Here is a 22413-nt window from a genome sequence, read left to right as displayed (position 1 = left end):
CACACATCCTGTTCTCCACCCCTTTCCTGGCCTTGCAGTAAAACCTCCCACCCTCAGAACACTAAGAGACTCCTCCATTCCCAACTTCCGCTATGAAGACCCTGATTCCTGTCTTCAGAGCCCCCCCATCCTGATGTCCGGAGTGCTGTCCGCCTGACTATGGCATGAATTAACCCTTCTAACAGACTTTGACCTCAGCAATCTATCTCAGTGTCCTTGAATCCACCTCTAGGTGACCTCTTGGCCACCCTGGATAAAAAGGCCCAGGCAGGCATTTAGTGAATGAGGAAAGAGCAGCTCCCCACTCAGGGCCAGAACACAGGCCTGCAGTTCTCCAGGGGCGTGAGTCTATTTCTAGCGCGTTTGCAGTAGAAATCCACAGTCTTCTTTCACAGTCCGTTCAAACACATGCTAACCCTCGGATGGCCACATATTGTTTAGTGGAAGCCAGGCAGAGAGGGGAGAATGGGTGGAGGCAACGTGTACTGAACACAAACTTGTGGACCAGCAAACACAAGCCTGCCTTGAAATGGATGCCACTCTGATCACAAGTCTCAAAACCTGCCCGAGAAGCCCAGGCCTCATGGATGCAACCTCCAAAACCTCTGGGCCCTGTTCCCTGCCTTTCCTCATCCTTCTGACATCCACACGTGGCTCATTCATTCATTCAACAATATCATGTAGTCCAGGCTAGCTTCAATTTCAACATAAAGTAGATAGAGGGTAACCTTGTACTCTGTGATCCTCCTGCCTCTCTGCTCTTCCATCTCTACCCCAGGGCTGGGCCTGGAGCCCAGGTTTTCCTTTACTCTATCAGCTGGTATCAAGAACCAGTTTTTTTGCTCCAAACTCAGGAATGTCACACATAGGTGACACACCTGTTGCCATGACAACCTCATACCTTCCCAGACTCTACTTCCCACAATTACCTGTGACCAGGAGAAGTCACAGCCTAAATAAAAGTCAGGCCCTTCCCACAGAGCCTTCCTCCCTTCTCCCTTTATCTTTCTTTCCCCTCTTTATCTCCAATAAGCCTCTGTGGTGGAACTGTGTGGACCTGCTTTGGCCTGGTGTGGTATGTCCAGACTCGAGCCCTATTCTACCACATCGCCATCAGCCCTTCAGATGCTTTTAGTCCCTGTCGTCACCCCCCGCCCCCACCCCACCCCCACCCCGCAATGCTGAGGATGGAACCCAGAGTCTCATGAATGTTAGTCAAGTACTCCATGACTGGTCACTTCCCCAGTTAATCCTATGCTTTCAATGGCCTTCTCACTCAGCAACAGATGAGTCAAGATCCATGGCGTGCTCTGATTGGCCCAGGGTGCATGGATTAAAAATTTACCCTTTTTTTTTCTGCCTGAGTCTAGAGCCACCTCATCCTGCTGCCCCTAGGTTAAAATCCTTCTAGAGAACCTGCAGAGTTGGCTCAGAGATTAGAAGAGCATTAGTCTCTCAGAGAACAGCCCAAGCTCACGTAATCCCAGTTCTAAGAGTTCTGCCGCCCTCTTCTGGCCTCTGTGGGCACCAGGGATGTGTGTGAGATGTGGTGCACATGCTTATATGCTTGCAACACACACACACACACACACACACACACACACACACACACTCACCTGGGATGGTGGTTTGAATGAGAATGCCCCGCCCCCACAGGCTCATATATTTGAATTCTTGGTTCCTAATCAGAGATGATTATGAGCTAACCCTCTGAAACTGTAAGCAAGCCACAAATTACATGCTTCCTTTTATAAGTTTTAGTCATGGTGTCTCTTCCCAGCGATAGAACAGTAATGAGGACACCTGGTCCCCTGAACATAAGCTCTGTCCAAGGGCAGGGATTTGAAGAGTTTCTCTCTCCTGGGTCAGAAGGAGTTTCCTAACCCACTGTGCAGAAAGCCAGGCAGGTGGAGATGGGGTTAGTAATGAAATGGAGCCTTGAGTCAAAGTTGGGAGACCCTAATCTCAACTCCCCAGTGTGCAGGGAAGGCCCAATGGATTTTTTTTTTAAGATTTCTTTTAATCCTTTAATCCCAGCACTCAAGAGGCAGAGGCAGGCAGATGTCTGTGAGTTCAAAGCCAGCCTTATCTATAGCGTATAGCCAGGGCTACACAGAAAAACCCTGGAGAGGGGAGGGAGGGGGGGAGAGTGGGTGGGGGAAAGAGCAGGAGGGGGAAAGAGAAGGGGAAGGGGGAGAGAGATATTTCTCTCTCTCTCTGAGTGTGTGTGTATGCCTGTGGAGGCCAGAGCCAGGCCAGAGGGAGCGGAATCCTTGGATACAGTTGTGAGCACTCGGACAGGTGCTGGGGACTGAGCTTGGGTCCTCTAGAAGTCCAACAATCACTCTTAACTCACAAGCCACCTCTCCAGTCCAATAATTCATTCCCCCCCCAAATGTTTGTATTCTATTATTGCGTGTGTGTCTACATGTCATGTGCATATCAAGGCACAGGTGTGGAGGTCAAAGGACAACTTGCAGGAGTTAGCTCTTCTCTTCCACCCTGTGTCATGGTTGACGCATGTGTCTTAGCCCACCAAGTCACCTCATTACCTCCCCATTTTTTTTTTTTTTTTTGAGATGCTGACAACGGAACCAGAGCCTCATACATGCTGAATGAGCCCTCTGCCCTTCAGCTCTTCCCCTGCCTCCAGTATGAGCATACGCACGTCTTGCATACATTTGGCATTGCAGTAAAGCAGTTGTGTCTCATTTTAAGTAGCAGAGTACTTGGTTTTTTTGGTTTTTGTTTTGTTTTCTGAGACAGGGTTTTTCTGTGTAGCCCTGGATGTCCTGAAACTCCCTCTGCTGGACCAGGCTGTCCTCAGACTCACAGAGAGATATCTGCCTTCCTCTGCCTCCCAAGTACCGAGATTAAAGGCGTGTGCTACCACCACCCAGCTTTTTTTTTTTTTCCATTTTTATTTTATGTGAATGGTGATCTATTTATCTGCATTTATTGTACACCATTTGCCTGCAGAGCCCATCAAGGCCAGCAGAGGGCATCAGCTGCCCTGGGCCGGACGCTACAGATGGTTGTGAGCGCCCTGTGGATGGTGGTTAACATCCAGGGTCCTCTGGAAGAGCAGTCAGGGTTCTTAACCACTGAGCTATCTCTCCAGCCCCTACATTCTATCATTTTTTACCAGATTGGGACAATTATATAATTGAGAACAATTGAGCAAATAATATTAAATGATTGCTTCCTGGCCTTTGGGCTAACATCATGTGTGAAGTAAAAAGAAACTCAGTGGTTTCCAAGTACAGCACACTATTGTTTTTTGTCTGTTTGTTTGGTTTTGGTTTTTCGAGATAGGATTTCTCTGTGTAGTCCTGGCTATCCTGGAACTCACTCTGTAGACCAGGCTAGCCTCGAACTCAGAAATCCACCTGTCTCTGCCTCCCAAGTGCTGGGATTACAGGCGTGCGCCACCACTGCCCGGCTTTCACGTTCTTATCCTAGTCCCTGGTAACCAACCTTCTATTTCAGTCTCTATAGTTTTAACTATTCTAAATGCCTAATATGATGCAGATACAGTGGCTTATGCCTTTATTCCCAGATACTTAGGAGGCTGAGACAAGGAGGATTGTGGGATTGAGGCCAACCTAGACTATATAGCCATCTAAACCTTGTCTCAGAAGAGGAAATGATTACACATCCTGCTATTCATCTCCATCTCTGTGAGGACACACATGCCACGGACAACTTATTTGACTCATGATTTCATAGGTTTCAGTCTGAGGTCTGACAGCTCTGTTGCTCTTGGGACTGTGGAGCAAGGCATCATGGAGGCAGTGCATGGCAAAGCCTCTTTTTATGACCAGGGAAGTAAAGAAAAATGGAAAGGGATGAGGTCTCAATACTTCCTTCAAGAGACCCAGTTCTCTGCCCCCTTGGGTGCCCACCTCCCTGTAGGGTCACATGATGGTAACTGAGTCAGCACATCATGGACTAGGTGTGGTAGTTGCTGTCATCCCAGCACTGAGGGAGAAGCAGGAGCTTGGGTTCAAAGTCGTCTTCAACTCTACAGAGTTTCAGTTAGACTCCGTGAGTCCCAAACTCAGAGGGCAAGAAAGTGTTACAAAGGGAATCCACCTACATGACGTCATGTATCTATACCCTATATCCTGTAAGTTAAAGGTAGTGCTGGGAATTGAATGCAGGGCTCTGTGTATGCATTCTCCCACAGAGCCATGGTGCCCAGCCCAGAGCAGTTTTGTTATCTGTATGTTACCTGTGGCTCACCACAATCTAGAAATATTAAAGGAAACATTCTAGAAATAAACAACTCACTTCACTATGTCACTATAGTATTACATTATCTCAGGGAGCCTGGTGGCTGTGGTGTAGTAAATTTGGGGTTTTAATTTACAAAAGGTGTGTCTAACTGTGCACATGTGGAAGTCAGTACACAACTGTACTGAGGATGACAAGCACACTGAGTCCATCCTTTTTAAAGTTTTGGGGGACTGACCTCAGAAGACCTCCCTAACATCCCCCAAACTTCCTATGTATTGGGAGGATAACCGTGGGCTTCTGAGCCTCCCTCGTGCTGGGATCATATGCACAGACCACACTTACTTCTATTGGTTCTTTGGGTTTCCACCGAGAGCTTGGGTGGGTAGAGCATCTTAATATGTGATCAACATACCCCCTACTACAGGAAGGAATAATGCCACTTCCTCAGAGCCTCTCTCCCTGTGCCCTACCTCTGCTGTGGTACTTTACCGGAGGCTTTGATTTCAGGTTACCTTCTCATCCCTGACCCTGAATGCCAGGGCTAACCCTGAATATCAAGAAACTCCCTCTAAGGTATAGCCGGTGGTGAGCACTGAATGTTTGTGAGTACTGAATGTTTGCGAGCACTGGAACTCAGGACTCTTACTGAGCATACCGTTGTAGGCATGCGATGGGATTTCTAGGTCTCCTACCCACCTAATGCAACAGAACTTCACGGCAGCCAGCACAGAAAACGTTGCTTTATTAACTGAATTTGCCAACACACGAGGAGTGCTGTGGGCTCCTTAGACACAGACCCTGATGGGGGCCTGCAATCCGGGTGCCCCAGTGAGTGAGCAGGACAGGACGGGGCTGGAAGCTATGCAGCAGCAGCAGCAGCAGCAGCAACACAATCATGCAAGGGCACAGTGGGCACTGGCCACACGGGGGTGGCCGAACATTCTATTGCTCGTTAAGGGTCGCGAACAAGGACGATGTACAAAAAGGAGAAATAGGTCTTTGCGGTAATGAAAAATACATTTTTTTCTCTACAAAGAAATCTTCTCTAATACAAGAAAATAAATATTGCAACATAAGCCAAAAATAATTTAAAATTGCTCTTTTCAATATATTTTTTCAATAGTTCTCTTGTATATTAACAAATGGCACATCACTTTCTTTGAAACAAAGACAGAAGGTGTCTCCTCCTGTGACATTCATATCACCCTCCCCACCGCCACCCCCAAATGATTTGGATGGAGCACAAGTGTGCATCCTTGGGAGAAGGTGGCAGGAAGCAGCTTAAAGAACGACCAAAGGTCCCCCAATTCCAACACCTCTGGCTCTTTGGCCAATGTGGCCAGCTGGGCCAAGGGCACGGGAGAGTAGCTTCCTCAACACGGACCTTACTACAGAGATCACACATTGTTACACAGAACTTCGGGTTTGGGTACTGGTTGACCTTACGTGACAATGGTGAGGAAACCCAAAAATTAACCCGCTGCTAATGTTCCTGGCAGCTGAGTCTCTAGAAACCCTGGCAAGTGCCATAGGGTATCCATGCATTGCACACACATCTGTACAAAACTCACTCACACATACACACACACACACACACACACACACACACACGCACGCACGCACAGTCCAATACCTATAATAGAAAACCCTATCTCACACACACACGCGCACACACTCCAATACCTATAATATAAAACCCTATCACACACACACACACACACACACGCATGCACACGCACACAGTCCAATACCTATAATATAAAACCCTATCACACACACACACACACACACACACACACACACGCATGCACGCGCACACAGTCCAGTACCTATAATATAAAACCCTATCACACACACACACAGACATAAACAGACATACATACACGCACACAGGCAGGCACACATGTACAGTCCAATACCTATAATATAAAACCCTATCTCACACACACACACACACACACACACACACACACACACACACACACGCACACATGCACACAGTCCAATACCTATAAAACCCTATCTCTCTCTCACACACACATACACACACACACACACACACACACACACGCACGCATGCACGCGCATACAGTCCAATACCTATAATATAAAACCCTATCACACACACACACACACACATACACGCACACAGGCAGGCACACATGTACAGTCCAATACCTATAATATAAAACCCTATCACTCACACACACACACACACACACGCACAGTCCAATACCTATAATTTAAAGCCCTATCACTCACACACACACACACACACACACACACACACACACACACACGCACGCGCATACATGCACACGCACAGTCCAATACCTATAATATAAAACCCTATCACTCACACACACACACACACACACACACACACACACACACACACACGCACTCGCACACAGTCCAATACCTATAATATAAAACCCTATCACACACACACACACACACACACACACACGAGCGCGTGCATGCACACGCACTAGCACACAGTCCAATACCTATGCCCGGGAACCTGGGTGACTGGCTTCCCCGACAAACCTGAGGCCCTTGCACTGCAAAGACCCCTCTTGCCTTTCACAAAGTCAGAGCCCATTTAATAAAGTAAGTGAGTATTCTATCTTTCCTTGTTTCAAAATACACTTATGATACAGAAAAATACTTTCCTTGCACATTAGCCTGTGTCCTGTGATGAGGAAATGAGGTGGAAGGGATACGTTAGCCAGCACGAGTCACAGAGTCCTTTCTCCCTTCCTAGGGAGGGGTTGTGGATGAGGGCAAGAGTGGGCACTGCCTCTGGTCTGGAAAAGGTGCCTTGGTCACAGTGTGGCAAAGCCATCTCCAGCACAGACAGTGTGGCCTGGAACTAAAGAGAGGCGATGGGACACCCTCATCCTCCCTGCAGCCTGATGGACACCTTACAAGCGGAGACAGCTGCTGGATGAAGACTGGCATGGGGCTTGGCCTACTGACGGGGTCTGCTAACCAGCCAGCCATTATCCCAGACTGGGCTTCTGTGGCAGAGCCTTGTTGGACAGAGTGGTCAGGGACATTCCCTTCCTTCCCCTGCAGCGTTTGGTTGTTCTTTAAGCCCCCATGCCCTTCGTGTCCCGCAGGTCAGATCACCAGGTAGTCTAGCAGATGACATTGTGACCCAAAGTGACCCAAAGCACAGGGGTAAGGAAGGTCCGTTGAAAGGCAGTGAACAAGAGACAGGGTGGGGATGACGCTTGACGTTGAGCTGTCACTATTACCAAGACGGGCAGGCACACTAAGTCTATGTGGTAGCTGATGCCATCTGGATGCCCAGGATCCTTGGAGCCCACCCCACGCCATTGGAGTCCATTTGTATAAGACACATTGGTCCAATCACCTAACTGAAGTCATTATCTTTGTTTCTGATTTTGCTCAAACTCACTGTCGTACCTTGATAGTTTTGGAGTCAAGGTGGGTAAAGGTCCTGTGTATTCGCTCTTTGTGTATCTATGTGGTGGCTATGGGGGAACCACGCTGGATTCACAGTCAGGATTCTCCCCCCCTCAAAAGGGGGAGGGAGTCCTCAAAGTTTAGGACCACACTCACAGCGGCTCAGCCCAGGGACCGTAAACCAACAACAGCAGCAGCAGTGGCAGCGGCGGTGGCAGCGGCAGCAGCAGCAGCAGCAGCGCAGCCTTCCCCCGAGGCCTTGGGCCCTTCTCTGTAGGTGTGTGCAATAACCAAGTCTCTGAACTTTGTTGCTAACCAATTCCTTTGAAAAGGAAGTTCAAGTCGACAACAGTTGTCAGGTCCGGGCTGTGCTGTATATTATGGTCAAAAGATTCTTTGGCATTCTCAGAATGATTCGACTGGTTCACTGGACTTTTGCAAGGTTCTGGCTGGAGAAGATCTGGCTTTACCAGTGGCGGAAGTGACCCAAGAGTAATTCATAAAAGAAAAAAAAAACATGTTTTCACGGAATTCCTTTGTTCCCTGAGCTATCTATCACCCTGGGGCCGCTCCATCAAAACCCTTCAGAACCTACCTGGGGGCTTGGAGGAGGGAGGATTTGAAGAGGAATAGGAAAGGGGGGGTTACAGTAGGGAGGGAAAGGGGGTTAAGGCGCTAAGGGACAGAGGAATACAGGAAGATCCAGCAACAATTCAACCAGCCCCAGCAGGCCACCACTGGCCTGCCCTGGGCCCCGGGATCCCACTATACTTGTTGGAAGGATGTTTCCAGAAGGAAAATGAGGAAGCTCATCTCTTAGCAGGACTAGGAAACTTCAAAAGGCAAACGGTCTGGTCTGGCCAGCTCTGTCTGGAGCCGGCAAGACTGTGGCCGAGACTGGCCCCAAAGGAAGATAGGAAGTTAAAGTCCCAGAGTGATTCTCTGCAGTGGGCTGATCTGAGCCCCAAGTCCCGGGCTGGGCACTGGCCCTCCCTTGGAGCCCTCCGCCTGTACAGGTGGAGGGCTGTTTGGGGAGTCCCCTGAGTAAAGAACACAGCTCAGGAAGGATTCTGGGAACCCTTTCCCAGAGCTGCTTGGGCTGGGCACTGGCAGGGACAGAGCAGCAAGGGAGTGGGGGGATTGCGGGTGGGCGGGCGGGCCTCAGATGTTGTGGGCTATTCAGGAGCCGGCGGGCCCCCTGCACCCCCTCAGTGCTTTCTCATAGAAACTCGTTGTGCTTGTGACAGTGAATAGACTGGCTGGGTATCATTTGTTATACTTCCTTTAGGGATCAGTGGAGTGTAGCAGGTCACCTCCCCAACCCAAAATGGACCCCAGTGCAATATGGGGGGGACAAGGCGGGGCAGGCCCTGGGATGGCCCATCTGCCATGAAATAATGCCCAAACGACAGTCTGTGTCACCCAGTGGCCGTGGGCAGGAGCCCTGAGCTCTCTCCCTTACCTTGTGTACATCAAGCCAGAAGCCCGGCGATGTGGCATGGGCTGGGGCAGGGGTGGCACATAGAACCTGGTATAGTCCCTGTGGCCGGGGCCACGGGAGGAGTCCTAATGTCCTAGGCCAGCATAGAGGAAAGTCAACGGAGTGGAATTCAGAACTCTCTCTATATTAAAAATAAAACCACAACAGAGTGGTGGGTCTGAGGCACTCAGCAGTTGGAAATGGCAGTCGTGATTGGGCTGAGGCCTTGTAGGGGACCAGGGCAGGGCCTGGGTGAGTTAGGAGGCCAGCACTCCCATAAGAACCATCTCCTCTGCCCCTGCCTCCCTGGAAGCCCGTTGTACCCCACTGTCCTCTGCCTCTACATCAGAATCGCTCATCTCCTCATCAGAGAAGTAGCCGTCAGCCTCGGTGTCGAAATGCAGGCTGACCTTTGGCCTCTCAGCCACAGCAGATGGCAGTCCTGTCCCAGCATCAGACCTAGCACCCGGAGATTTCCGACTGACCTTCATCTCTCGGGGTGGCCGGAGCCTGCTCGAGGGTTTGGGGCTCACTGTAGGGCCAGGCACTTGGACATTCAAGTCGGAAGCCACGGGGGCTGTCTCATCCAGGATCTCGGAGGCCAGTGTTGGAGGACTTTCCAGTGCTGCTGGGACTGGGCAGTCTCCAGCTGCAGGGCTGGACGGCAAGTGAGAAGACGTCCTCCGTGGTGGCTTCCTCGTGGGTGGTCCTTGCGTGCCCTTGCCATCCTGGGCCCAGGCCTTCCTGGGTGGCTTGTCTGGAGTGGTCCGTGCACTGGGCCCATCCTGCAGCGGGGGTGGTTTCTTCTTGGCAGGCAGGCGAGTGCGGCCTCGGGCCTTCCTGGCAGGGTCACCGGGTCGCAGCGAGGGATCCCTCATGAAGCTGAGTAACGTCTCCTCATCTTGTAGCAGTTCTTCTGACAGCAAACCTGGAGCAGGATCCTCCCGGTGCCCACTGTTCAAAGACCACTCGCTCATGGCCATGTCCTCGGCTGTGATCTGAACCGACTGTGCCAACCAGCTGTTGAAGAAAGTGCCGTCGATGGGGAATGAGGTGGACAGACCTGACGGATGGGAGAAAGGAGGCAGATGAGACGCCACAGGTGTGTGAGCTCCAACCAACCCACCCAGCCAGCCATCCTCTTTTGTCCACGCGTCCCACTAATGCCACCAAGGAGCAGGGTCTAGCCCCTGCTCACCAGGATGACTGACCCCAGGACCAGCTTTTCAAATTGTGGAGTGAGTAGAAAGGAAGGAAGTGGCGAGTTCCTTGTTCAAACGAATTTCAAAGTGGCAAGAGCAGACAGGCCACCAGGGGGCGCTGCATCTTTATAGGCAGTGCCTCCAGTAGCTTGGGGGGGGGGGGGTGGGCAGGGGCATGACAGGGACACACACAGAGAGATCTCCCTCAAACAGGGTGGCCAGGACCTTCAGTTTTGGGCCCGCTTTTACTGAGATAAACTGTGGCAGTGACTAGGGAATCTGATGTCACTTTTCTTAAGTCTCTGGGTGGCTCAAGAAAGGTCAGCTGGGGTTGAACACACAGCAGGTGGGTGTGGCTCGGTTGATGGGGGAAGGCATATAGGTCGGTGGAGACTCTGGAAGGGTGGAACAGGGATAAAGAACTCTTGCAGTCCTGCCTCCCAGCATGGGGCTGATTTCTAGGGACCTCTGGGAGGATGCAGCACCCTGGCCACGGCAGCCCCTGAGCTGCCAGAGTTCTATGCAGCCAGAATTTCTTGGGATCTCTGGTGAGGTGAGGCTGAGCTGCCCTGGAGGAGGAAGGGCCTAAGTGGTCCATCTCTGCTTCGAGCTGCTCGGTCCTCTTCAGGGTAAAGCTGAAAAGGGCAAGGTAGCATCTGCCAGGCCACACCGGCCCCTGACTCACCTAGCTGCCCCAGAACGGACTCCGGGCCAGCCTTCCCTTTCTCTTTCTTCTCAGGACTGCTGCCCTTGGGGCCTTCTCGGCCCTTCCTTTTTGAGTCAGTCTTCTTGCCCTTTGACCTCCTCCCAGAAGGCTCTGTGTCAGAGAATGAGAGAGTTAAACCTGAGTGGCTGCTCAGAGGTTGTCCATCAACTGTGTCTGCCAACTACGGTACCAAAGTCAGTGCCACGATGCCAGAAACAGAGCGGCTGGGGTAAGACACAAGGTAACTGCCCACAGCTCTATGTAGGACAGCGGTAGGCACGATAAGTCCGTGAAGGACCTGGACTTCAGTGTGACCTACAAAATCCACAGGCCCTGAAGAGTTCTCGTGAGTAGAAAAGGTGACTGGACTGGATGGAGCTGGAGCTGGACATAGGGCAGAAAATCATCATCTGGACCTAAGAGGCTTAGATTCTGGGCCTGACACCACAGCCAAGCTCCTCGCCCCGGTCTCCAGGTCTGCAGTCAAGCAGAAGACAGGACATTTGGGTTCTGTATCTGGCTCTCTGCCCTTTGTGGTCTACTAAAGATGAGTCTCCAACTACTCAGCAGAGGCAGGGAGGCATGAAGGCTTCTGGGAACATTGTCAAAAGAAGACAGAAGGGGCGGAGAGATGGCTTAGTGGTTAAGAGCACTGACTGCTCTTCTGAAGGTCCTGAGTTCAAATCCCAGCAACCACATGGTGGTACACAACCATCTGTAACAAGATCTGATGCCCCCTTCTGAGGTGTCTGAAGACAGCTACAGTGCACTTACATATAAAAAAAAAATCTTAAAAAAGAAAACGGTTCTTACATAGTCCAGGATGGTCTTGAACTTTTTATGTAGCTGTGCATAACCTGGAACTCCTGATTCTCCTGCCTCTATCTCCGAGTGTTAGGATTAGATGGTACTTGCACATCGGGTTTTAAACCAGATCAAACCCAGGGAGGCTTCATGCAGGCTAGGCAATCAACCTACCATGTAAGCTACATTCCCAGTCCCTCAGAGGCCAGAAGGGGGCGCTAGATGCCCTGGAACTGGAGGAACAAACAGTTGTGAGCTTCCTTGTGGGTGCCAGCAATTGAAGCCACAGCCACTGGAGGGGCAGCCAGTACTCTTAATCCCTGAGCCTCCTCCAGATCCCCTTTCCTCTACAGTTAATACCACTACACATGGCTTTGATGAATGCTGGTGACCCCAAAGGGTAACCAGCTAATGGTGCAACTCAGCTAATCAGAGAAGGGATCAACCACTCCCTCTACCCGAGCTCCGCAGCTCTCCTCTCCTAAGTCCCAGCATGACCCAGGAGCTGAGTCGGTGGTGGCAGGCATATCTCCAAAGCTCTCGCTACCTAGCTGTTTCTGCTGTGTATGTTCAACATTGGAGTATGATGTTCCTGTGGGGTGTGTGTGTGTGCACGCACGTGTTAAGTTTATCATCTTTAACATGTTCAGACTTTATAACTAACCAATTCAGTCAATGCCAACACCTTTGCTCCTGGTTTCTCCAACTGCTAAATGCATTCTATACCTAGAGAATAAAAGACACAGCTGAAGAGAGCCTGAATTTCATCACATGACACCACAGGGAGGTGTCATGTGATGAACACTACAGAAGGCACACACAGCTGTCTTCCTGAAGACTGAACCCTCTGTATACTAAGGCTCAGGGGAGCTGGCCAGCTCTGGCCTGTCCTGAGCCCAGCAGAGGCAGGAAGACTGTGGGTCTGCACTTGTCCTTGTGCAAGCTAAGCCACTGTGGATGGAACTGGGCTATCCCAGGACACCAGTGATTCCCCTAAGGGCAGAGGCTTAAAAGCCACAGTCCAAACTCCTTGCCTATCAGTACAACCAGGGCCTTGACAGGTTCCCATATGGACCTGTAATGTCGGTGAGAGGGAACAGGACTGAAGGGTTCTGGCCCCATGTCCTACCATGCCCTGAGGACACACCTCCCCAGCAGGGGGTGCCACGCCCACCTCTGCAAAGGTCTTGCTCAATCAGTTTCATCTGCAGATGGAATATCTGTTCCTGAAGCTTACAGATGGCGTGCTTCGTTCTCTCCCGCCTCGTCACCATGTAGCACAGGTTCCTCACCTGAAGAGACACAGGAGAGAGTTCTCACCTCACCTACCATCTCAAGGGGCCTGGCTGCTGCCTCCCCTCTGCCCAAGAAACTTGAGAAATTCACTCCCCAACCCTGAGCATGCAGGAAGTATCTGGTCCTTAACTGGTGACCCTCTTTACCCCAAGAACCAGCATCCCTGTGCTCCCACATCCACCTGCTATACCAGGACCTGAGTCAGGGCCCTGCCACCCGGGGCCAATGCTCCATGCCTACAGCAACAGGATGCCTTACTTTATAAAGCACAGCAGTCCCTGACTCCCTCAGGCCGGCTGGGAAAAGTCCCTACAATAAGGCTTTGAAGTCATCTGGCTTAGCCTAGAAGATGGGCACACATTCTTCAGGTTGGCTGACAGGATATGAAGGGGACCTGTCACTGCCTGTTCTGAGTGCCTCCGTCCTCCCTGACTGCTCTCTTACACACTTCTCTCACGTACTTCCAGGCTTCAGCCTTGGAGTTTTGGGCTCGTGTGGAACTTTCCAGAAACAGGGACTGTTACTGACCACAGCTCAGTTTAAATCCTATTCCTACTAAAGTCTTCCTTTACCTAGTGGTCTTCGGGTCTTTCTTAGGTCTCTCTTTAAGCGGCCTGGGTCACCCTCCCCCCCTTTTTTTTTTTGATTTTTGGATTTTGTTTTTTTTTGAGACAGAGTTTCTCTGTATAGCCCTGGCTGTCCTGGAACTCACTCTGTAGACCAGGCTGGCCTCGAACTCAGAAATCCACCTGCCTCTGTCCCCCAAGTGCTGGGATTACAGGTGTGCACGCCACCATGCTTGCCTGGGTAACCTTTAATTAAGAACCCCCCTTTCTTGGCATGACCCCATTCCTCCTTGCTCAAGGTAGCATGAGCAGATCTTTATCAGGTGTGGCCTTCCTTTCCTTTCTGAGACTACTCGGGAAGGAGATTCCGCAGAGTCCAGTGCAGCCGCCATCATCGACAGGAGGGATTCAATATGGACTCTGCTGTGACATTCCATATGTGTGCTCCTCAGCTGCACTGTCCACACCAGGCCATCATGGTTCACTCATTACTGACCCCAGCGTTACCAATTCCCACATCCAGCCCTTTCCTCAAGGGTCAGCCCTGGATTTTAACCACTGGTAGCAGCCTGTGAACCTCTTACCATGACCCATTTTCCAATCAACCTCCTCTCCCCACCCCTCTCCTCCTGCACTTCAGCCTGGCTCCGTGCCTTCCTGCATTCTGGAATAAATTTGTAAAAAGCATCCAGGCCAACATCTCTTTCTTCCTATTGCCTGCCACCCAGTATGGCAAGAAGTACTCCCAGGACCAGGTGGCCTTGACACCTGAGCCCTGCAGGAGGCCTAGCTAAACCAGTGGTGACTGTACAGGAAACAGAAAGGAGAGACAAAACCAGCAGGGGTGGGGTGGGCTGGGGGGTTAGCAGGCCCTGGGGTGCCCTCTGGGCAAAGGGGAGTTGTGGAGGAATTATGGCTGAAAACTGGAATCAGCCATCCCCACAACCTGCTCTTGGCCCACAGCCACAACTGCCCCATCAGTACATTTAAGCCAGTCTCTCCATGTGTGGGACACCAACTCTCTTCACGGCCGGGTTCCACCCCTCCCCATCCCCCATCCCTTCACAGGGACAGTAAAACCATCCTTCAGCAAAGCTCTTGAAATGCAAATCAGACTACTTCCTGTAGTCTTCCTGACTTACACCTTCCCAGGCCTCAGTTTGGGTGGAATTCCTCAAGATTTCCTGCTGGGAACCTCAGAAGGGGACATAAGGGCTCAGAAGATAAAATTAGCTAAGATGAAGTCATCCCCGGTTGGGGTGGGCCCTTTCTCCATTATGGCTGAATGAAGACAAAGGCCTGGTGAACGGAGTGCTGACTGATGTAGTGGCTCATCTCTGGGCTTCCCGGTGACTGAGAGCTCTGGCCACCCTCTTGTCTCTCCCACAAGGCCCATTCGGTCGCTGAAGTAACTCTTACAGCAGGAACCACAACCGGATCCTGCAGGGTCTAACAGTCAGCCTGGTTGCTAGGGGACATGAGCTGGCATTTGCAGGCTGATGCCCACTGCTGCAATTTTTCTGTCAGCCGTGAATAACTCTGGATGCTGTGGTGGCCGTGCCCATCCACGTAGCCTGCCAAGGTTAAGGCCTATGGCTGAAATTTGTAGGAGAGCCTATCTTTTGGGTTGGCCGTAAAATCGATTTCATGCTGGTGACAATCCTGCTCCTGGACCATTAGGGAAGATGCCCAGGCCTTGCAGCAACGTGGAGCCCACTCTTGGAATGTAAGTTCTTCTAAGAGCTGAACTGCTTATGGGGCCAACAGTAATGAAGAACTTAACCTGCAGTGGGCTAGGGAAGGGAGCTCAGATCCTTATCATTCCAGTACTTGGGAGGGCGAGGCCAGCCTGGAATACAAGGTGAGAAGGAGCCTCAAACAACACAACTATCAGTGGAGGACACTGTCCTTGTGTGACCCCAAGGGGTGGAGGCCATCAGCCTTGTATGACCCCTAACCTTAACCCTGACCCCTACCCCTAACCCTGATCCCAAAGTCAGCTGGATCCTTACTTCCATTTCATAGAAAAGGAAACAGAAAGTCACCAGCTGGGAGCAAGGGCCAGAATCAGTACAGGGCCAGACCACCCAAGGCCTCTAACTCAGCCTTGCCCCGCCCCTTCACTCCAGGAGCAGGACGAGCTGGCCTGCTGCCCAGTCAAAGGTGGAGCACTCTCAGCTACTGGCCCTGGGCCAGGGTTAAAGACTGAGCCTGTTGGCCAGGCCACTGCCACTATAGGGCCTTGCAGGGTCATCTCATCGCATCCCCACCCCCTACCAAGACCCCATAGAGCACATGGTGCTTTCCATTGGTCTGAGTCACCAACATGTAGCCCTAGGAGGGACTGAGGCTGGACACCTGGGGCTGGGTCTCACTGTTCTTTGATAGCTTTCTTCTTCAGTCTTCCAGAATCCCTGCCCCGCCCTCCCAACACACACACACACACACACACACACACACACACCTCTCCCTCAGCCCTACCACTAGGGACCAAGCTACAAATCTGTCCCAACTCCTAGAACAAAGATGGAAGTGTGTGTGGCTCAGTCACCCAGGGCAGGCATGGAATGCCTCTGTGGGGAAATGCCTGGTGTGTGTCACCTATCCTGATCCCGTTCTCTGCCTGGCAGAACTGGGTGGCACCCCTGCCCACCCAGTTCTGGCCACCACAAGTATGCTTGTAAACTAGACAATCTCCCTCTCTCCCTCCCTCCCTCCCTCCTTCTCTTTCCTCTCTCTCCTCAAGATAGGGTTTCTCTATCTTCTCTGTCTCTCTTTCTTCCTCCCTACTCCTCCACCCCCACCACCACCTCAAGACGGGGTTTCTCTGTATAGCCCTGCTCTCCTGGACTTCTCTCTATAGACCAGGCTGGTCTCTACTGGTCTCCACCTGTCTATGCCTCCTGCGTGCTAGGATGGACTAAAGATGTAGGCCACCATAATATGTCAGGGCAGAGGTATTTTGGGTAACACTGGCTCCTTTAGTCTCCGTCGCCATCCACAAAGGTCAAAAGGGGCACTGTAGGCAATTGGGTTCTAGTAGCCTTGATTCCTATCTCCACAAGTCACCTTCACCAAGACCTCGGAAATGGTTGTAACAAGAGAGACTCAAAGACTAAGTATCTCTCCTCCCATTGTGCCTTCAAATCTTGGCAGCCTTTACCTTCCCTCCCCCCACACGCCCTGGCTGGCCCTAGGCAGGGCACATGGAGCAAGAGGTAAAGTCCCTGACCTGCCAAGGCTACTTACCCTCTCCAGGTCCTGCCGCAGGTGGGTGAAAAGCTTCAGGCGTCGATAGAGGACATCCTGTTCCTGTTGGGCCAGGTTGTCCACCTCGTCAGTCTTGGGTGTCAACAACGGCTGATTGGCATTAGCTCTCCTCTTGAGCTTCCAGTATTGGTAAATGAAGTCCACCAGGGCCTCAGCCAGGTCTAGCCGTTCAGCCACCTCAGCTGGCTCTACCAGCTCATAGAAGTTCTCTTCTAGCTGCTGAAGCCTCTGCTTGCGAAGGGTCACCTTTTCCAGATCCTCAATGGCCTGGCTGGGCTCCGCGGGTTCAGAAGTAGACTCACTTCGAGGGCCCCCATCACTGTGCTCCTGGCAAAGTGACTTGAACTTGACCTCATCATTGTCGGCTAATATAGTCCGCATTTCCAGGCCTCGGTCAAAGGCGCACGTTACATGGAATGCTGTGATACAGGAAGGCATGGAACACTGGAGAGGGGGGAAGGGCAACGTCAGGCATGAAAGGAGCACCAGGGGCACAGAGGGGGCCATCTAAGGCATGGAGGAGCACACACAATGCTGGGAGTGGGGGGCACTACATAAAATGGCACAGGCTCCAATATCACAGCGTGTTAAAGGAGCCATGGGGCACCTGAAAAGGTGACAGAGCAAATCCCAGGCATACTGAAGGAGCCAAGAATCACGAGGTAATGATGCATCACTCGTGGGGACAAGAGGCGTTGTCCTATGGGCAAATGACTTTGGGGTTAGTGGGGTTAGCAGAGGGGGATCCTGAATAGGGCCACAGTCTCCTCTATTGTACTATCATCCAAGCCAGGAGTCTGCCCTGTGCGTCTCACTGGGACAGCTGGATCCTGCCTATTCTTATCCAAGCAGCAAAAGGCTGGACCAACCATTCCTCCCAGCCCTAGATGCGGAGTGGACCGCTGGAACCAGTTCATCAGTCGTGTACCCAGCATCAGGTACCATTGCCACAGCGTCCAGAGCCCTTCTGGAGGCCTGATAAATGGGGTGGGGGTATATTCGCAAGGCCGACTGTGTTCTGGGGGAGATGAGAGGGACAAAGGGGAGTTTCCACCTCACAGCAGAGACCGGAGCACTGGCAAACCCTGCTTTGTGAAAAAAGCAAGCCCACAGCTCCCTTCACATCTGGACCAGAGCTGTGCGGGCTATCAGCTTCGTGTGGTTTGAATGCCTCGGGTGATCCTGAGGATCACTAAGACGGGAGCTGCCATCACGGGTAGACCAGTAAGCCCCTATTAAAGGGTCAGGAAGGCCCATTTGCTGAGCTGGAGAGGAATTCGGATTTTCATTCCTCTCACATGTCAGAGTTATAGTCTAAAAGGCTAACAAATCATCAAGCCCAGAGACACTTGCTCTCAGGGGGAAAGCTAAGTTCTTTGTTTTCCATGGGTGGGGTCTGTCCCCATTCCTTGGAAGCTTGGGAACAAATGAATGTACCTTCCTGGTAAATGAAGCACCCACATGGACCTGTCCTAAGCCTCTTGGGCCCATCAGTGGTGCAGCCACAGTGGCTAGGTGGTGGCAACTAATGGTATTTTAGGTACCTCGGTACATCTGTCTGGTAACAAGGCAGCTCCAGACAGCAGAAGGAAGCAGGCCACATACCTGGATGCAGGTACCTGTGCACTCCTTGCAGAGGCTGCAGGACAGGGCCCAACGGCTGGCCGGAATATGAGAGATTTTAGTAATGGGCTCCATCTTCTCTGGACAGCCAATGCTGACCTGGGCAGAAAACAGAGAGCTGCATTAGGATCCTGTCCGTCATAGCCAGATAGTGAGCAGACAGAGTTGTGGATTCAACTCACAAGTCACAAGTCCTCCTTGTCTCCACATGTGCAGAGCTAAGTCCCCGACCCTGGCCTAATCAAGGACCTGCTTACCTGGACCCAGACCCAGTTTGCACATGCAGCTAGCTGGCTAGGAGTAGCATGCACCTGGGACTGTAGACATGTATGCATGTGTGTGCTCCTGTGTGCCACGGCACAGGTGTAGAGGTCAGAGGACAACTTGCAAGAATAAGTCCTCCTCTTAGGTCCTGGGGACTGAACTCAGGTTATCAAGCTTGGCAGCAAGCACCTTTACCTGCTGAACCACCTTGCTGGCCCCCAGCATGGGGTCCTCAATAGGTCCGTCTCTGCAGTAACCAGGTGAAAGGGCACCGAGAGGCAGTCCTGGCTTTCAAGATGAAAATCTGACACAAACAACATCTACCCCAGAAATGGCAAGGTGGACCCCAGTAGGAACCCCTAGACAGAGAACCAGGAAGGGAAGAGTCACATGCCAAGAGGGTCTCCTAGCTTGCTTCTAGGCACGGACAGCACCAAGCAGGCATCTCGATATAGAAGAGCTGACCAAAGCCAGTTGACCAAAATGGCTACTGGGGATCCATCCTGCTGTGCGTGGTCCTTCCATGTGACCCCAGCCACAGGCTGCCTCTTCAGCCACAAGAGCAGGCTCATTATCCAACTCACCACTGCTACCTTCTAGACCAGGGGACCATCAGCTCTTTTGCTTGGTTTTGTGACAGGTTATCATATAGCCCAGGCTAGCATCAAATTTAAGCTGATGATGGCCTTGAACTCCTGATCTTCTACTGCCATATCCCAAGGGCTAGCTTTACAGGCATATGTCACCATGGCTGGTTTCATCCTGATTTTAACCAAAACTTTGTTCTGATGGATTCCATTATGTGAGCCCCCACCCCCCACCCCTTTGCTTGACTAAGGTCTGGACCTCAAATTGTCCCTCCTGAATTTCCCAGTGCTTCAGAGTTGGGGACCAGACCTACGACCAGGTCCACAGACAATGTTCCCAGTTATTCCTAGACCTCTCTGTGATGGTATGTACGTGCTTGGCTCAGGGAATAGCACTATTTGAAGGTGTGGCCCTGTTGGAGTAGGTGAAGCCTTGTAGGAGTAGGTGTGTCACTGTGGATGTGGGCTTTAAGACCCTCATCTTAACTGCCTGGAAGACAGCATTCTTCAAGCAGCCTTCAGATGAAGATGTAGAACTCTCAGCTTCTCCTGCACCATGCCTGCCTGGATGCTGCCATGTTCCCGCCTCAATAATAATGGACTGAACCTCTGAACCTGTAAGTCAGCCCCAATTAAATGTTGTCCTTGTAAGAGTTGCCTCAGTCATGGTGTCTGCTCACAGCAGCAAAACTCTAACTAAGACACTATCTTTCTGAGTCTTCATGGGAACCCAACAGATCCTTCTTTTCATATATTCTGTCACGTAAATTCTTCACACATTGCCTTCCCTGTGTTTTACTCCCTGAAATCTCCTACACACCTCAGGAATCCACAGGGCACAGCTGACGTGTACCCACTTGGTCCCACTTCTGGTGGGCTTCAAGGCTCCTCCACGCTTGGGGCAGAGCAGGCACTTAGGCTGGACTCCCAGGGCACAGGTCCGGCACAGCCAGCTGCCCGTGGGCACCTTGAGGATCCCATAGCACGCCTGGGAACAGAGTGGGTAGTTAGAGGTCAGCGGCATTGGCAAACTGGATGTGTCTGCTCAGTGACTGGGTGGCACCGAGATTCCCTGAGGGTGTATATAATCTACCCTTTGGGTAAAGTGTGGACTGCTTGGGAAGTCCCGAGTTAGCAGAGATTTCTAACCAGCATAGGCTTTAGGAAAAGCATCAACGGCTTCCTAAATTGTATACAAACTTGGTTCTAAACCTCCCAAGTCAAAAGTCTAAACTTTCATCTTTTTATCTAGGATTCTCTGTTGCAAACGGTGAGCACCCAGTCTCACCATCCCAGGGGTATCGGAGAGACCCAAGAGCTTCTAGGTAGCTCAAGTCCCTGCTTCTCAGCCTCCCGGATCTTCCTAGTTCAGCTGTAGTGGACACATGCACCTCAAAGTTGGGGGTCAAAGTGGGCCCCTGAATCCAAGTCAGGTCTTCTGGAAACAAGGCCTAGAAATACAGAGGACCTAGAACTGCAGGCCCCAAGGTCTAGAAAGGGGATCTATGGGCTGGAGAGACGGCTCAGCATTTAAGAGCATTTGCTGCTCTCGCAGAGAACCCAAATTCAGTTCCTAGCACCCACGGGTGGCTTACAACCATATCTAATTCTTTTCTTTTTCTTTTTTTTTTTTTTTTTGGCTTTTTTGGCTTTGGTTTTTTCAAGACAGGGTTTCTCTGTATAGCCCTGGCTGTGCTGGAACTCACTCTGTAGACCAGGCTGGCCTCAAACTCAGAAATCCGTCTGCCTCTGCCTCCCAGAGTACTGGGATTACAGGTGTGCACCACCACCACCCGGCTCATATCTAACTCTAATACCAGGTGAGCCAGTGTCTTCTTCTCTGAGAGTGAGTTGGTTCTCCCCTTCCATCTTTATATGGGTCCTGAATTAATGTCACTATGCTTTCTAAAAAAATCAAGTGCCTTTACCTGCTGACCTATTTCAGAGGCACAGCTCTACTATTTCCCACTAAGCAAAAAAACCATCATCAACAATTCACTTCCGTCTTGGGGGAGCTGGAGTGCTGTGGATTGAACTCAAGGTCTCTTCCATATTGGGCAAGCACCCCAGCACTTAGTCATCTCTGCTCTGAGTGCTCACACTTAGTCCCAGTTAACAAAGCGGGGCCCACAGAGACGAGACGTTAAGGACTTTGCCCTAAGCCTCACAAGTTGTAAAAAGCAGAACCACGTTTTAAAACTGGGCAGCTCTGCTCTCCTTCACCCCTGCTGCTGTCCCTTGGTACAGTCAGGATGTGAGAAGTCAGGGGTGGTTCTCTAGGGGAGGACCTGAGAGAGACAGAGAAGACAGACTACCCGAAGGACACTTGCTTAGATCTGGCTAGCAGGACTGTGCCAAGCAGTCCACGGGTATTCCAGGGACTGCGAGGCCTGCCTCTAGCCCTCCTTAGGGATAGTGGTCCGTTGTGTTCATGCCCCTGTATCCAGGCCAACCGGCCTCAACAGGGCTCGGGCAGCATGTGTGCATATGGTATGAGAGAGAGTGACAGGGTTCACCCACCTGGTGCACACAGACATTGCATTTGTCACAGAACACCATCTCATTGCCATCCTCGCCTTCAGGGGAGCGGCACACATCACAGACGACATCCTCATCATACTCGATGCCCAGCCCCTCCTGTGTCTCAATGGCCTGGGCCATATTCTGGTGGCACAACGTCTCCAGCTCCTCTAGAACACGCTCTAACGTCAGCTCATCCAGCTCGGGTTTCTCTGTGGGCAGGATGGCAGGGAACACCGTTAGCAGCGTAGGAGGCTTTGCAACAATCAGGGCAAATGCTATCAGTGGTGTTGAGAGGAAGGCTCCATCCATCCATCTACAGTGGCGACCGGGGCCTCAGCTCCATCAGGGACAACTGACCCACCTAATCCCACAGGTTCCTGCCCATCATGGCCACCTCATTGGCTACAGTCTGCCCATG

General features: G+C 51.5%; 1 protein-coding gene across 24 annotated transcripts in view; it reads right to left on the bottom strand.

Moving 5' to 3' along the window:
* Positions 1-4964: 4964 nt before the first annotated feature.
* Jade2 (jade family PHD finger 2) overlaps positions 4965-22413 on the bottom strand; it is a 45890-nt gene continuing 28441 nt past the window's right edge. For 4 of the 24 annotated variants that reach the window (XM_052197344.1, XM_052197345.1, XM_052197341.1 and 1 more), the window contains exons 6-12: positions 21993-22204; positions 20293-20460; positions 18604-18720; positions 16978-17442; positions 13041-13158; positions 11042-11173; positions 8181-10217 (exon numbers count right to left, since the gene is read on the bottom strand). In XM_052197344.1, coding sequence (XP_052053304.1) covers positions 9412-10217; positions 11042-11173; positions 13041-13158; positions 16978-17442; positions 18604-18720; positions 20293-20460; positions 21993-22204 — 2018 coding nt within the window. In that variant the 3' untranslated portion in view covers positions 8181-9411. Of the gene's footprint in view, positions 8139-8180; positions 10218-11041; positions 11174-13040; positions 13159-16977; positions 17443-18603; positions 18721-20292; positions 20461-21992; positions 22205-22413 lie in introns of those variants that run through there. The other 20 variants (XR_007979942.1, XR_007979941.1, XR_007979946.1 and 17 more) reach the window with 20 other exon arrangements.

Source organism: Apodemus sylvaticus, chromosome 10, assembly GCF_947179515.1.
Source record: "Apodemus sylvaticus chromosome 10, mApoSyl1.1, whole genome shotgun sequence".
NCBI lineage: Eukaryota > Metazoa > Chordata > Mammalia > Rodentia > Muridae > Apodemus > Apodemus sylvaticus.
The sequence above is the reverse complement of the archived record's forward strand: the minus strand, read 5'-3'. Positions and strand labels throughout refer to the sequence as shown.